We start from the raw sequence: 11438 nt of genomic DNA, 5'->3' as shown, positions 1-11438 counted from the left end.
TGAGCTGAAGAGCTGAGGGACAGCGCCCAGGCCCAGAGTTCAGGCCCCAGGACCGGACCCAAAAAATACAAAAACAAACAAAACAGAGATGGGATTGAGGGGCATGGCTCAGGTAATAGAGCTATCTGCTTGGCAAGCACAAGGCCCTGAGTTCAGATCCCAGTACTTCCAACAAACAACAGCAAAAGACAGAGATGCTTGAATTGTCTTCTGAGTCTAGAAGCTCTTTCCATACATTTTCTTTCTTTCTTTTTTTTTTTTTTTTGGTCAGTTGTGGGGCTTGGGCGCTGTCCCTGAGTTCTTCAGCTCAAGGTGAACGATCTACTGCCTGAGCCACAGGGCCACTTTCGGTTTTCTGGGTTTGTTGGAGATAAGAGTCTCACGGACTTTCCTGCCTGGGCTGGCTTTGAACCACGATCCTCAGATCTCAGCCTCCTGAGTAGCTAGGATTACAGGCATGAGCCACCGGCGCCTGGCTATTCCATACATTTTCAGGAGACATATAAAGACATAAGAGAGAGAGCAGCCAGGTGCCAGTGGCTCACACCTGTAGTCCTAGCTACTTAGGAACCTGAGATTTGAGGATCACAGTTTGAAGCCAGTTAGGCAGGGAAATTCATGAGAATCTTATCTCCAGTTAACCCGCAAAAAGCCAGAAGTGGAGCTGTAACTCAAGTAGTAGAGTAGTAGCCTTGAGCAAAAATGCTCAGAGACAGCACACTCAAGCCTCAGGACCTCTACAAGAGGGGGAGTGGGGCAGGGAGGGAGGGAAAAGGAGAGAAGGGGGGAGGTAAGGAGGAAGGGAGAGGAAGAGTATAGGCATCACATGACTATATGTCATCTGTAGGCAGGTTGGTGATAAATCTTCCAACAACTCTGTAGGTGGCATTCTGTAGGGATAAAGAAGTGACAGGGCTGAGGGGATGGGAAGGTTGGGGGGAGGAGGTCATTCTCTTAGTGGTCCAGGGAGGTTTCTGAAGAAGTGACATTTGAATCGATGGAACAAAGTGTGGAAGCTAGAGAGAACACATGCACGGCTTAGCGACAAGTGCAGTCCTGAGGGGACATGAGCTCAGTGCCTCTGGAGAGGCTCATGGGGGCCAGGAGGCTGACACCTCAGCGTAGAAGCCAGGAGGCTGACACCTCAGCGTAGAAGCCAGGAGGCTGACACCTCAGCGTAGAAGCCAGGAGGCTGACACTTCAGCGTAGAAGCCAGGAGGCTGACACCTCAGCATAGAAGCCAGGAGGCTGAAGCCAGGCCCCCTGGCTGTGGAGGCCAGAAGACTGAAGCCACAGAAGCCAGGATATAAGGTTTGGGTCAACCCGTATGTAATCTTGTATCCTAATTTTCCCCTCCACTTAAAAATAAATCCTAAGAAAAATTATAAGTCAATAATGCAGTCTTCTAACAACATATCAATGATTGTACAGAATGCTATTGTATAGTAATTCCACATTGTAGTCTGTGTTGGTTTAATTAAGATACTTATGATTTAATTTATTTGCTTTTGGGGGTTATGGTTAAAGGTAATCTTGTGCATGTATTTTGTCCAATTGTAACTGAAGATAAATTCCTAAAGCAGAATTGATGTCAAAGGATGATATTGTTTAAGCTTCCAGAACTGCCCTTCAGTAAGCAGAGACCATTTTCACTCCCGTAGATATCTGTCAGGCATCTGCTGCTCCATTCTACCAGCCACAAGCTGCAAACATTATGTATGCCTGCCGGTCTGATTGCTAGAAAAATGGCTTCTTATGGGCCCTACTTACATTTCTTTGATTCTAGATAACCTCAAACATCTTTTTGTATGATGATAATAATAAATGGAATAACAAAATAATAATAGCAGTAGCTAGGAAGGTGGCTCAGTGGTAGAGTGCTTACCTTGCATGCATGAGACCCTGGGTATGATTCTTCAGCACCACATAAACAGAAAAAGCGGAAGTGGTGCTGTGGCTCAAGTGGTAGAGCACTAACCGTGAGCTGAAGAGCTGAGGGATAGCACCTAGGCCCAGAGCTCAGGCCCCACAACCAAGGGGGCGGGGGGGGGGGAATATATATATATATATATAAAAGCAGCTGATCCTGTGAAATGTTTGCTGTGTGCCAGAAACTTCTCCTATAGTATCTCATTTCATCCTCAGCACAGCTGTGTGAAGTAAAAACAAGTAGTATCCTCATTTTACAGATAAGGGAACTGAGAACAGAAAGGTAAAATCTACTCAAGATGACATAGCTAGAAAAGTAGCCAAACTAGAATGTGATTTCAGTATATTCCAGACCATATTACATAATACATGTTTTTAATTATTTTTTTAATATTTATTAATGCCAGCGGGGGGGGGGGGCTTGAACTTAGAGCCTAATACTCTTGCTTGGCTTTTTCATTCAAGCCTGGCACTGTGCCACATGAGCCATATCTCTGCTTCTAGCCTTTTTTCTGGAACTTGCCTGTACAGGCTGGCTGTGAACCATGATTCTCAGATCTCAGCCTCCTGAGTAGCTAGGTACCACCAATGCCCAGCTAGAACCTATATTTTTTTTATATCATATCATTGGCCATTTTTATTTTTCTCTGAAGTGCATGTTCACCTTTCTTGTTTGTTTTTCTTTTGAAGCTTCTTTTAATATAGGCACTATATTAATCCTTTGTTGTATATAACAAATATTTTCTCTATGTTATTTCTGAAGTGCAAATACAGGCAATTTCTATAGAAACCCATTCTATAAATGTTTTTCTTTTGTACTGGAGACTTAATTCAGCTTTGTACTTTCTGGGAGAGTGCTCTGCCACGTGAGCCACACCCTGTGAACCTCCTACTTCTGCCTTCTGAGTAGCTGGGATTACTAGCATGTGCCCAGCTTTGCAACTTTTTTTTGTTAATACAAATCTAGATTTTGAAGCTTTAGTTTCTTACAGCCTTTCTTTGGTTTTTGTGGTCCTAAGGCTTAAACTCAGAGCCTAGACACTGCCCTGAACTTTTGTGTTCAAGGCTAGTGCTCTCCACTTGAGCTCCACTTCTGACTTTTTTTGGTTTAATCGGAGATAAAATTCTCACAGATTTTCCTGCTTGGGCTGGCTTCAAATCTTAATCCTAATATCTCAGGCTCCTGAGTAGCTAGGATTATAAGTGTGAACCACAGATGCCTAGCCTTTCTTTAGTTTAGTGTGTGTGTGTGTGTGTGTGTGTGTGTGTGTGTGTTTAATCTGTTTGCCAATCTATAAAATTCTCTGTTGAGCATAAAGTACAGCTGTCATGAGCTGTTGTGAAAGATAGGGGCTGACAGAGCTGTAGGCTAGGACAAGACACTTTGGGCTGTTTAGCTAACAACTCTCCTGAGACGCTGTAGGCTAGGATAACCTTTCACTTTGCTAGGCTGTTTAGCTAACACCTCTGCTCTATTGACTGTATGAGTCCCTGTACTAATGTAGTTCGGGTTGTATTGTTCCCACACTTCTGTGCTTGGGAGACAAGACTTCATTCACTCATAGCTGACTCTAAATTCTTACCACCCACCTAACTGTATCTCCATAAGAAGCCTCTAGAGGGGCTGGGAAGGTGGCTCAGTGGTAGAGTGCTTGCCTTGCATGAGGTTTGATTCCTCAGCACCACATAAGCAGAAAAGGCCAGAAGTGGTGTTGTGGCTCAAGTGGTAAAGTGCTAGCCTTGAGCTGAATAGATGAGGGACAGTACCCGGGCCCAGAGTTCAGGCCCCACAACCACCACCAACAACAACAAAAAGCCTCTAGAATGGGTGACTATAGCTGGCTAGGACACATGTAGACCACCTCTTGTCCATTCTTACCCCATGGCATTTGTACAGAGTCAGGGACAGCATCCACAGGTTTTTCATTCAACCAACATCAGCACCGACAACTGTTTCTGGTCAGCAATCAAATTGCCTTCCACATACAGAAGTGACAGGGCAAGCCCGGCGCTGGTGGCTCACGCCTGTAATCCTAGCTACTCAGGAGGCTGAGATCTGAGGATCTCAGTTCAAAGCCAGCCCGGGCAGGAGAGACCGTGAGACTCCTATCTCCAATAAACCACCAGAAAACCGGAAGTGGCGCTGTAGGTCAAGTGGTAGAGAGCTCGCCTTGAGCTGAAGAGCTGAGGGACAGCGCCCAGGCCCAGAGTTCAAGCCCCACGGCCAACAACAACAAAAAAAAGAAGTGACAGGGCAGGGAAAAGCAGGCAGGTACAGGAAAAAGAGACACACTCGCTAAGTTGAAGAAGTAGATACTCAGAAGTAGAATTACTTGATCAAGGATCATTAAGTCACATCCATTGCTCCCTAATGCTGGGAGTTACTGTGTGGTCACGATACTGTTTCTGCTAGAACACTAGCAGTAAGGAGGGTCGTGGTTCCTTGTCTACTTCTAAAACTAGAAAATTGGCCTCTTGCAACCTCTGCCAGTCCTAATACTGCCCCAGGATCTGGAGAACAAAACCTCTATTTCATCTTTGACTGTGTACTTTTTTTTTTTTTTTTGTCCGTTGTGGGGCTTGAACTCTGGGCCTGGGCTCTGTCCCTCAGCTCTTCAGCTCAAGGCGAGTGCTCTACCATTTGAGCTACAGCGCCACTTTCGGTTTTCTGGTGGTTTATTGGAGATAGGAGTCTCACAGTCTCTCCTGCCCAGGCTGGCTTTGAACCGCAATCCTCAGATCTCAGCCTCCTGAGTAGCTAGGATTACAGGCGTGAGCCACCAGCGCCCGGCTACTTTTTAAGATATGAGAGGTTTTTTTTTTCTCCCTGCTGGGTATGGTGATGATGACTCTTACAATGCTAGCATTTAGGAGGCTAGGCAGGAGGAGTGCAAATTTGAGGCCAGCTTGGACTACATGTCAAGACAGAATAAAAAGATTTTTGTTCTTTTTTGCTGGTCCTGGTGCTTGAACTCAGGGCCTGGGCACTGAGACTATTTGTGCTCAGGGCTAACACTCTACCACTTGAGCCACAGTGACACTTCTGGCTTTTCCTGAATAGTTCATTGGAGATAAGAGTTTCATAGACTTTCCTGCCCAGCCTGGCTTCCAACTGCAATCCTCAGATTTCAGCCTCCTGAGTAGCTAGCTGGGATTATAGGTGTGAGCCACCAGCACCTGGCTTGATATTTTCTTTTTATGACTGTGTGCAGTTAACAGTTAACTTAAGTTGTTGCAGAAGAATATATTTTCTATGACTTGAAGAATTTTTTTAAAACATCCTGGCCAGTCTGCATGATACCTAAGTTTTCAACTTCTCTTTAAGATTGCCAAACAGATGAAAATATGAGTGTTTGTCATGTCCTAAGATAAAATTAGATGACTGTGTCTTCTCCAGAGAAAAGTTTGTGATTCTTAAGAGAGATTGCATCTTATTCCATTTGAGAATGTTGGTTCTCAGCACAGTTCTTGCCTTGGCAGCTAAAGCAGTTGATGGATACGTGAAGCCACAGATCAAGCAAGTGGTTCCTGAGTAAGTATCACCCACTCCCAGTCTCCTGTTCCTCCTCCTTCTATGTCCCCAACATCCAACATGGCCACCCTCCCCTGCTGAGCCCAGCATCCCTGAGCCCCTGTGAACCTGATCAGCCCTTTTGGATCCCTAGGCTTAGTCATATTTCATCAGCATCCAGGGCCCCATGACTAGAACCAGATCCCCAGGACTCAGTGGGGCACCTTGTCCTTCTACACGCTGCAAATGACGTCACCACACCCCACATCAGCGCCACTGGCCTCATTCTGTTCCCTTCTGCAGGTTTGTGAACGCGTCTGCAGATGCCGGGGCCGGCGCCACGTACATGGACCAGGCGCCCTCCCCAGCAGTGTGCCCCCAGACTCATTACAACATGTACCCACAGAAGTAGGTCGTGTTCTTGTGGGGGTCCGTGGGGAGGCACTGGGAGCCTGACCGCAGCTGGTCCCCAGGATGGGGGAGTTGGTGGGCAAAAGGAACCAAAGGTCCTGGGGAACCTAAGATCACTCAGGGAGAGGCCTGGGCTATGGGCTATGGGAAGGAGAGATTCACCCAGGAAAACTGTAGTTTTGAGTGGGCTCAGACAAATGGCATCTGCTCCCCTCTAACTGGAGATTTGTTTTGCTATGTGTAAGGACTGAGAGCGGATAGGTCTGGTCAGTTAGTGTTGGGGCAACTAGGTGGATGTTGGTATCTATGCCTCTCTGTAGAGCCAGCCAGCAAAGGCTTCTCCTTCTTTAAGGGTGTAGGGCTGAGGGGACAAGCAGCCCAGGCCGCCTTCCTGGTGACCTCCATCTCTTGTTTTTCCTCCCAAGTCCTGACTCGGTTCTTGACACCGATGGGGACTTCGACCTAGAAGACACCATGGACGTGGCCCGGCGTGTGGAGGAGCTCCTAGGCCGGCCCATGGACAGTCAGTGGATCCCTCATGCCCAGTCGTGACCCACCTGGCCTTACTACCCTCAGCTTCTTCATCCTCGCCCGAGGAATTATCTTGTGGATGTTTTAATTCCATGAATCGCTTCTCTTTGGAAACAATACTCATAATGTGAAGTGTTAATACTAGTTGTGACTTTAGTGTTTCTGTGCATGGTGGCACCAGTGAAGAGTGAGTGTGAGTGTGCGTGTGAGCTTGCACATTGTGGTGTTTCCGCTCCTGGCTGCCCAGAGTCTGGATACAGCTCCAGGGCCTCACACAGAGGTTGCGCTTGTTTGTGCCTCATGCCAAAGGCAATTAGTTCTATGAACCCTGGAATTTGGCCATGTGTCTTAAGAGTGGCTGAACTTTGACATGAGGCTATGCAAGTAAAACAAGAACAAAGGGAGGAAAAGGCACCTCTGGGGAGTCTTCGTCACTCTGCCAGGCGGTCTGCACAAACTGCCATTGTCTCTGCTTGTCTTCTAAGATGTGGATGACGGCCTTTTGACAGAGCTAGTCCTCCCGTCCTCTCTTCTCAGCCCTTGTGTGTGTGTGTGTGTGTGTGTGTGTGTGTGCGCGCGCGCATGCACGCGTGCGCACATGTACACACACACAAAGGGATAGGAAAAGAAACAACATTAAAGATCTTTGGGGCAAGAGAAGCCATGGGTTTTTGGATGGATAGGTGGTAGCTTTTTGTATATCACGTAACCCATCCTAAATTCTCTCCTTCCCTTCTCCTTCCCTTCCTCCTCTTCTTCCCTTCCCCTCCCTCTCCACTCCTCCCCTTCTCCTCCCTTTCTCTTTCTCTCTCTCTTTCTCTCTCTACTTGACAATCAGTTATGTGTATACACCTGTGCAGACCCATTTGGCAAAGTAGAGGGAAGGACAGAGAATCACAAGAATGTAGTGTGATGCCCTGTTTTTCAGCCAGGGAAGCACGCCAGTTCAGCTCTCAGGTGCTGGGTGTAGCCTTGTTGCTCAGGCAGCTGCCCTTCTGTGCTGCCCATCCTTCCTCTGGGCCCCAGAGGCCCGATCCAGGGCTTTCTAAAGGCTTATTATATTGCCAATAGCTTTCTAAAAAAAGTTGAGTGGTAGTTTTGTTCCTAAATTGGGTTGCCTTTGTTTTCCCCTTTGCACCTGAATTTGACATGGAATTTCTCTCTTCCTACATTTTGGGTCCTCAGCTGTTTGTATCCAGGTCACCTCTTTTCCCTTCCTTGTCACATTCTGTGTCCCGAGGAGGAGGTGGCAGGCCTGTGGCCTGCACGTTGAGCCGCTGGTTCAGCAGGCATGCATCACCCAGCGCTGTGTTGGGAGTATGTGAATGGAGAAATGCAGTCATCAGGTTTGCTGGGAAGTTGGGTAAGCCAGAGAAACAAAAAAAGCCTTGACATGATTTTGTTCCACCATTTCCTGTGCAGCATTTCACCAGAAGAAAGGAGGGGCTGCAGCAGGCAGGCTGGATGGGGGAGAGCAGAAAGCTTATGCTTAAGGCCCACGAAGCCCCTCTCAGCCCTTCCAGAGTTAGGGCAGGACCACACCCAGGAAAGGATGGCCCTAAACCTTATTTTTATACATGTGAGTAAATAAACATATTTTTTTTACAAAAAAAAAAACTTCTGAATTTATCAATGCTGTTAAAAGAAATACTCCTCTGTAGTAAATTATTTATTGGAAGATGACTTTTTAAAAGCTGCTGTTTGCCTTGGCTTGGTTTCATATACTGATTTATTTTTCTATGCCCAGCAGTAGACTGTCTGCCTCAGGAACACAGCAACCCCCTCCATGGATACCAGTGTGGATGGAGGAGGCCTAGCTCCTCCCCTCCCCTGAAGATTTGATCCAAATTCCCACTGTGAAGGTGGAAAGTAGAAACAGAAAGCCTGACAGCTGAGGGGAGCCCAGGCTTAAAGAGCCCTTTCCCTCCTGACACTCAGAGATCCTTTGCCAGCACCTGCCTCTTTGTCCCAGGCTACCCTAGCAAAGGACCTGTGGATGGACACCCTTTCACATTGCTGATGGACACAGATCCAGGGCCCACCAGAGAGGCAGAGCAGCCTGGCAGTTGCAGGCTACTTGGAGCTCACTACTTGGAGCTCGCTGTCACGAGGTTAGGAAGGAAGGGTACCAAAGAGCTTGGCTTTCCACACAGTTGCCTGAGCTGCCATCAGTTTTCTCCTGAAGCTGTGCCTAAAGATGGAGGTGTGGGACTGGAAGGCTCTCTAGCTCTCTAATCTGCTTTCTGTTCTCTCTTTTCTCTCTTGCCCTGCTCCTCCAACCACAAGAAGGAGCTAGGCCCATCTCCACCCCCACCCCCTGCCTCCCCTCCCCTCCCTTCTTGCCCACCTGCCCTCAGCTCCTAGCCACACACAGCTCCAGGTGGTATATGCAGGGCTTTGTTTAGGGGGCAGGGAGTGCAGGAGACACCAAACTGGATAGCACTTACAATGGAAGTATAGTTTTTATAATTTTCTTTTTTTCAAACTTTGTGAAATTATTTCAGATACATATTTTAGTGTCGAGGCAGATTAGTAAATAGCTACCAAAAAAATATTGTGTACAATTTGGGGCAGTCAGAATTGTGTATTTTATGTTACAATAAAGGCTTCCTCTGAAGGAACACTATCGAGTCTGGTCTTTCTTTCCGTCCGTCACGTGTCAAGGGAAGAGTGTGGCTTTAAGAAGCACAAGTGTTCAGTCAAGACTGTGACCTTGAAAAAAGGAACTACTACTCAGGAGGCTGAGATCTGAGGATTGTGGTTCAAAGCCAGCCCAGGCAGGAAAGTCCCTGAGACTCCTATCTCCAGTAAACCAGAAAACTGGAAGTGGTGCTGTGGCTCAGGTGGTAGAGCGCTCGCCTTGAGCTGAAGAGCTGAGGGACAGCGCCCAGGCCCAAAGTTCAAGCCCCATGACCTACAAAAAAAAAAAAAGAAGAAAGAAAAGAAAAAGGGAACTAGTTGGGTGCCAGCTGCTTAAAGGGTGAACCACTAGCTTTGTTGGCAAATAGCAGTGTCTCTTACCTGCCTGCCCAAGTAATCTTTGGGAAATTAGAATGATGGCCAACTCTAAACCTCCTTCCACTTCCTGTTTGTCAGATATAGTACATCCAGATACCTCTCCTGTGAGACCCTTACTGTGTGATAATAGGAAGTTGGTTCATGCAGTGACAAAGCTCCTTACTAATACAAAAGAACATAAAGGGCCTGGGAATGTGGCTTAGTAGTAGAGGGCTTGGCTAGCATGCATGAAGCCCCAATTCCTCAGTACCACATAAACAGAAAAGGCTGGAAGTGGCACTGTGGCTCAAGTGGTAGAGTGCTAACCTTGAGCACAGAGAGGCTCAAGGACAGTGCCCAGGCTCTGAATTCAAGCTTCAGGACCGGCAAAAAAAAAAAAAGGAAAAGAACATGGAGGCAGGCCCTAAGAAGCTGAGGTGACTCTTACAAGTAGAAGTTAAGAAAGGCATCCACATACCTAAAATCCTAATCTGAGAATCTCCATTCAAAGCCAGCCTAGCCAGGAAAATCTATGAGACTTAACTCCAGTTAGCCACCAAAACAGCAAGAAGTAGAGTTGTGGCTCAAGTAATAGAGTACCAGCCTTGAGCCAAAAAGCTTAGGGACTGCCTAGGCACTGAGTTCAAGCCCCAAGATAAGCACCAAAGGGGGGGCGGGGAGAAAGGTCACTCAGGCTAGGCACTGGAAGCTCACACCTGTAATCCTGGCTACTCTGGAGATTGAGATCCAAAGATAGAGCTTCAGAGATTCAAAGCCAGTTAGGGTAGAAAAGTCCATGAGAGGGCTGGGAAGGTGGCTCAGTGGTAGAGTGCTTGCCTTGCATGCATGAGGCCCTGGGTTCAATTCCTCAGCACCACATCAGCAAAAAGAAAAAAGCCGGAAGTGGTGCTGTGGCTCAAGTGGTAGAGCACTAGCCTTGAGCTGAAGAGCTGAGGGACAGTGCCCAGGCCCAGAGTTCAGGCCCCACGACTGGACCCAAAAAAAAAAAAAAAAGAAAAGTCCATGAGACCACACACAAAAAGGCTTTATTATTATTATTATTAACAGAGCTGAGAGCTTGAAGCCCTGAGTTCAAGCCCCAGTACAGGCACCAAAAACAAAAGAAAAAAAAGTCATTCGTGCAGAAGACTCGATCATACCTACAGACTAGGAAAGCATTCCAGGACTAGATAGGCATTTTCTGAGACATTCTGAAACTTCTGGGTGCTTTGGAATCTCCTGGGAACCTTGGTATAGGTCAGGGCGTTGGGCTGCCCTCACCCCTTGTTTGAGTGTCTTGAGTCACTAGAACTGCATGGAAGCTGAGAATACACTTCTGCATTCCCTGGGGTTGTCGGTCCACACTTGGAGGAGACACCCCCTCAAGGGCCTCACATGCCAAGCCTGGTTACATTGCACCTGAGCAGCATGGTAAGTGATGAAATAGTTTCAGAAAGTTAGAGTTAACCACATCTTCATTTTAAGAAACTCTAGGGTGCTGCTGGCTTAAGCCTATAATCCTAGCTACTCAGGATGCTGAGATCTGAGGATTGAGATTCAAAGCCAGCTCAGGTTGGAGAAAATCCGGGAGACATTGTCTATTAACTACCAAAAAAACTGAAAATGGATCTGAGGTTCAAGTGGTAGAGTGCTATAGCCTTGGGCAAAAAAGCTCAGGGATAATGCCTAGGCCCTTAGTTTAAGCCCTAGGACCAGCACAAAAAGGAAGGGAGGGAGGGAGGGAAGAAGGAAGAAAGGAAGGAAACACTACTGTAGCCAGGTATGGTAATGCAAGCATGTAATCCCAGCTACCCAGTAGGCAGGTACAGGAGGATGGTGAGTTTGAGGCCAGTCTAGGCAATGTTAGCAAGATCCTATCTTTAAAAGTTAGTAAAAATAGGGGCTGGGAAGGTGGCTCAGTGGTAGAGCACTTGCCTTGCATGCATGAGGCCCTGGGTTCGATCCCTCAGCACCACAGAAGCAAAAAGAAAAAAGCCAGAAGTGGTGCTGTGGCTCAAGTGGTAGAGCACTAGCCTTGAGCTGAAGAGCTGAGGGACAG

General features: G+C 47.2%; 1 protein-coding gene across 1 annotated transcript in view; it reads left to right on the top strand.

The window, feature by feature from the left end:
• Positions 1-9003, top strand: part of Stat5b (signal transducer and activator of transcription 5B) — a 29806-nt gene extending 20803 nt beyond the window's left edge. Inside the window, exons 13-15 of the mRNA XM_013037418.1 lie at positions 5395-5461; positions 5744-5848; positions 6277-9003. Coding sequence (XP_012892872.1) covers positions 5395-5461; positions 5744-5848; positions 6277-6403 — 299 coding nt within the window. The 3' untranslated portion in view covers positions 6404-9003. The remainder of the gene's footprint in view (positions 1-5394; positions 5462-5743; positions 5849-6276) is intronic.
• The last annotated feature ends 2435 nt before the right edge of the window (positions 9004-11438 follow it).

The sequence above is a fragment of the Dipodomys ordii genome, unplaced genomic scaffold (genome assembly GCF_000151885.1).
Source record: "Dipodomys ordii isolate 6190 unplaced genomic scaffold, Dord_2.0 Scaffold7, whole genome shotgun sequence".
Classification (NCBI taxonomy): domain Eukaryota; kingdom Metazoa; phylum Chordata; class Mammalia; order Rodentia; family Heteromyidae; genus Dipodomys; species Dipodomys ordii.
This window is presented reverse-complemented; position numbering and strand designations above follow the sequence as displayed.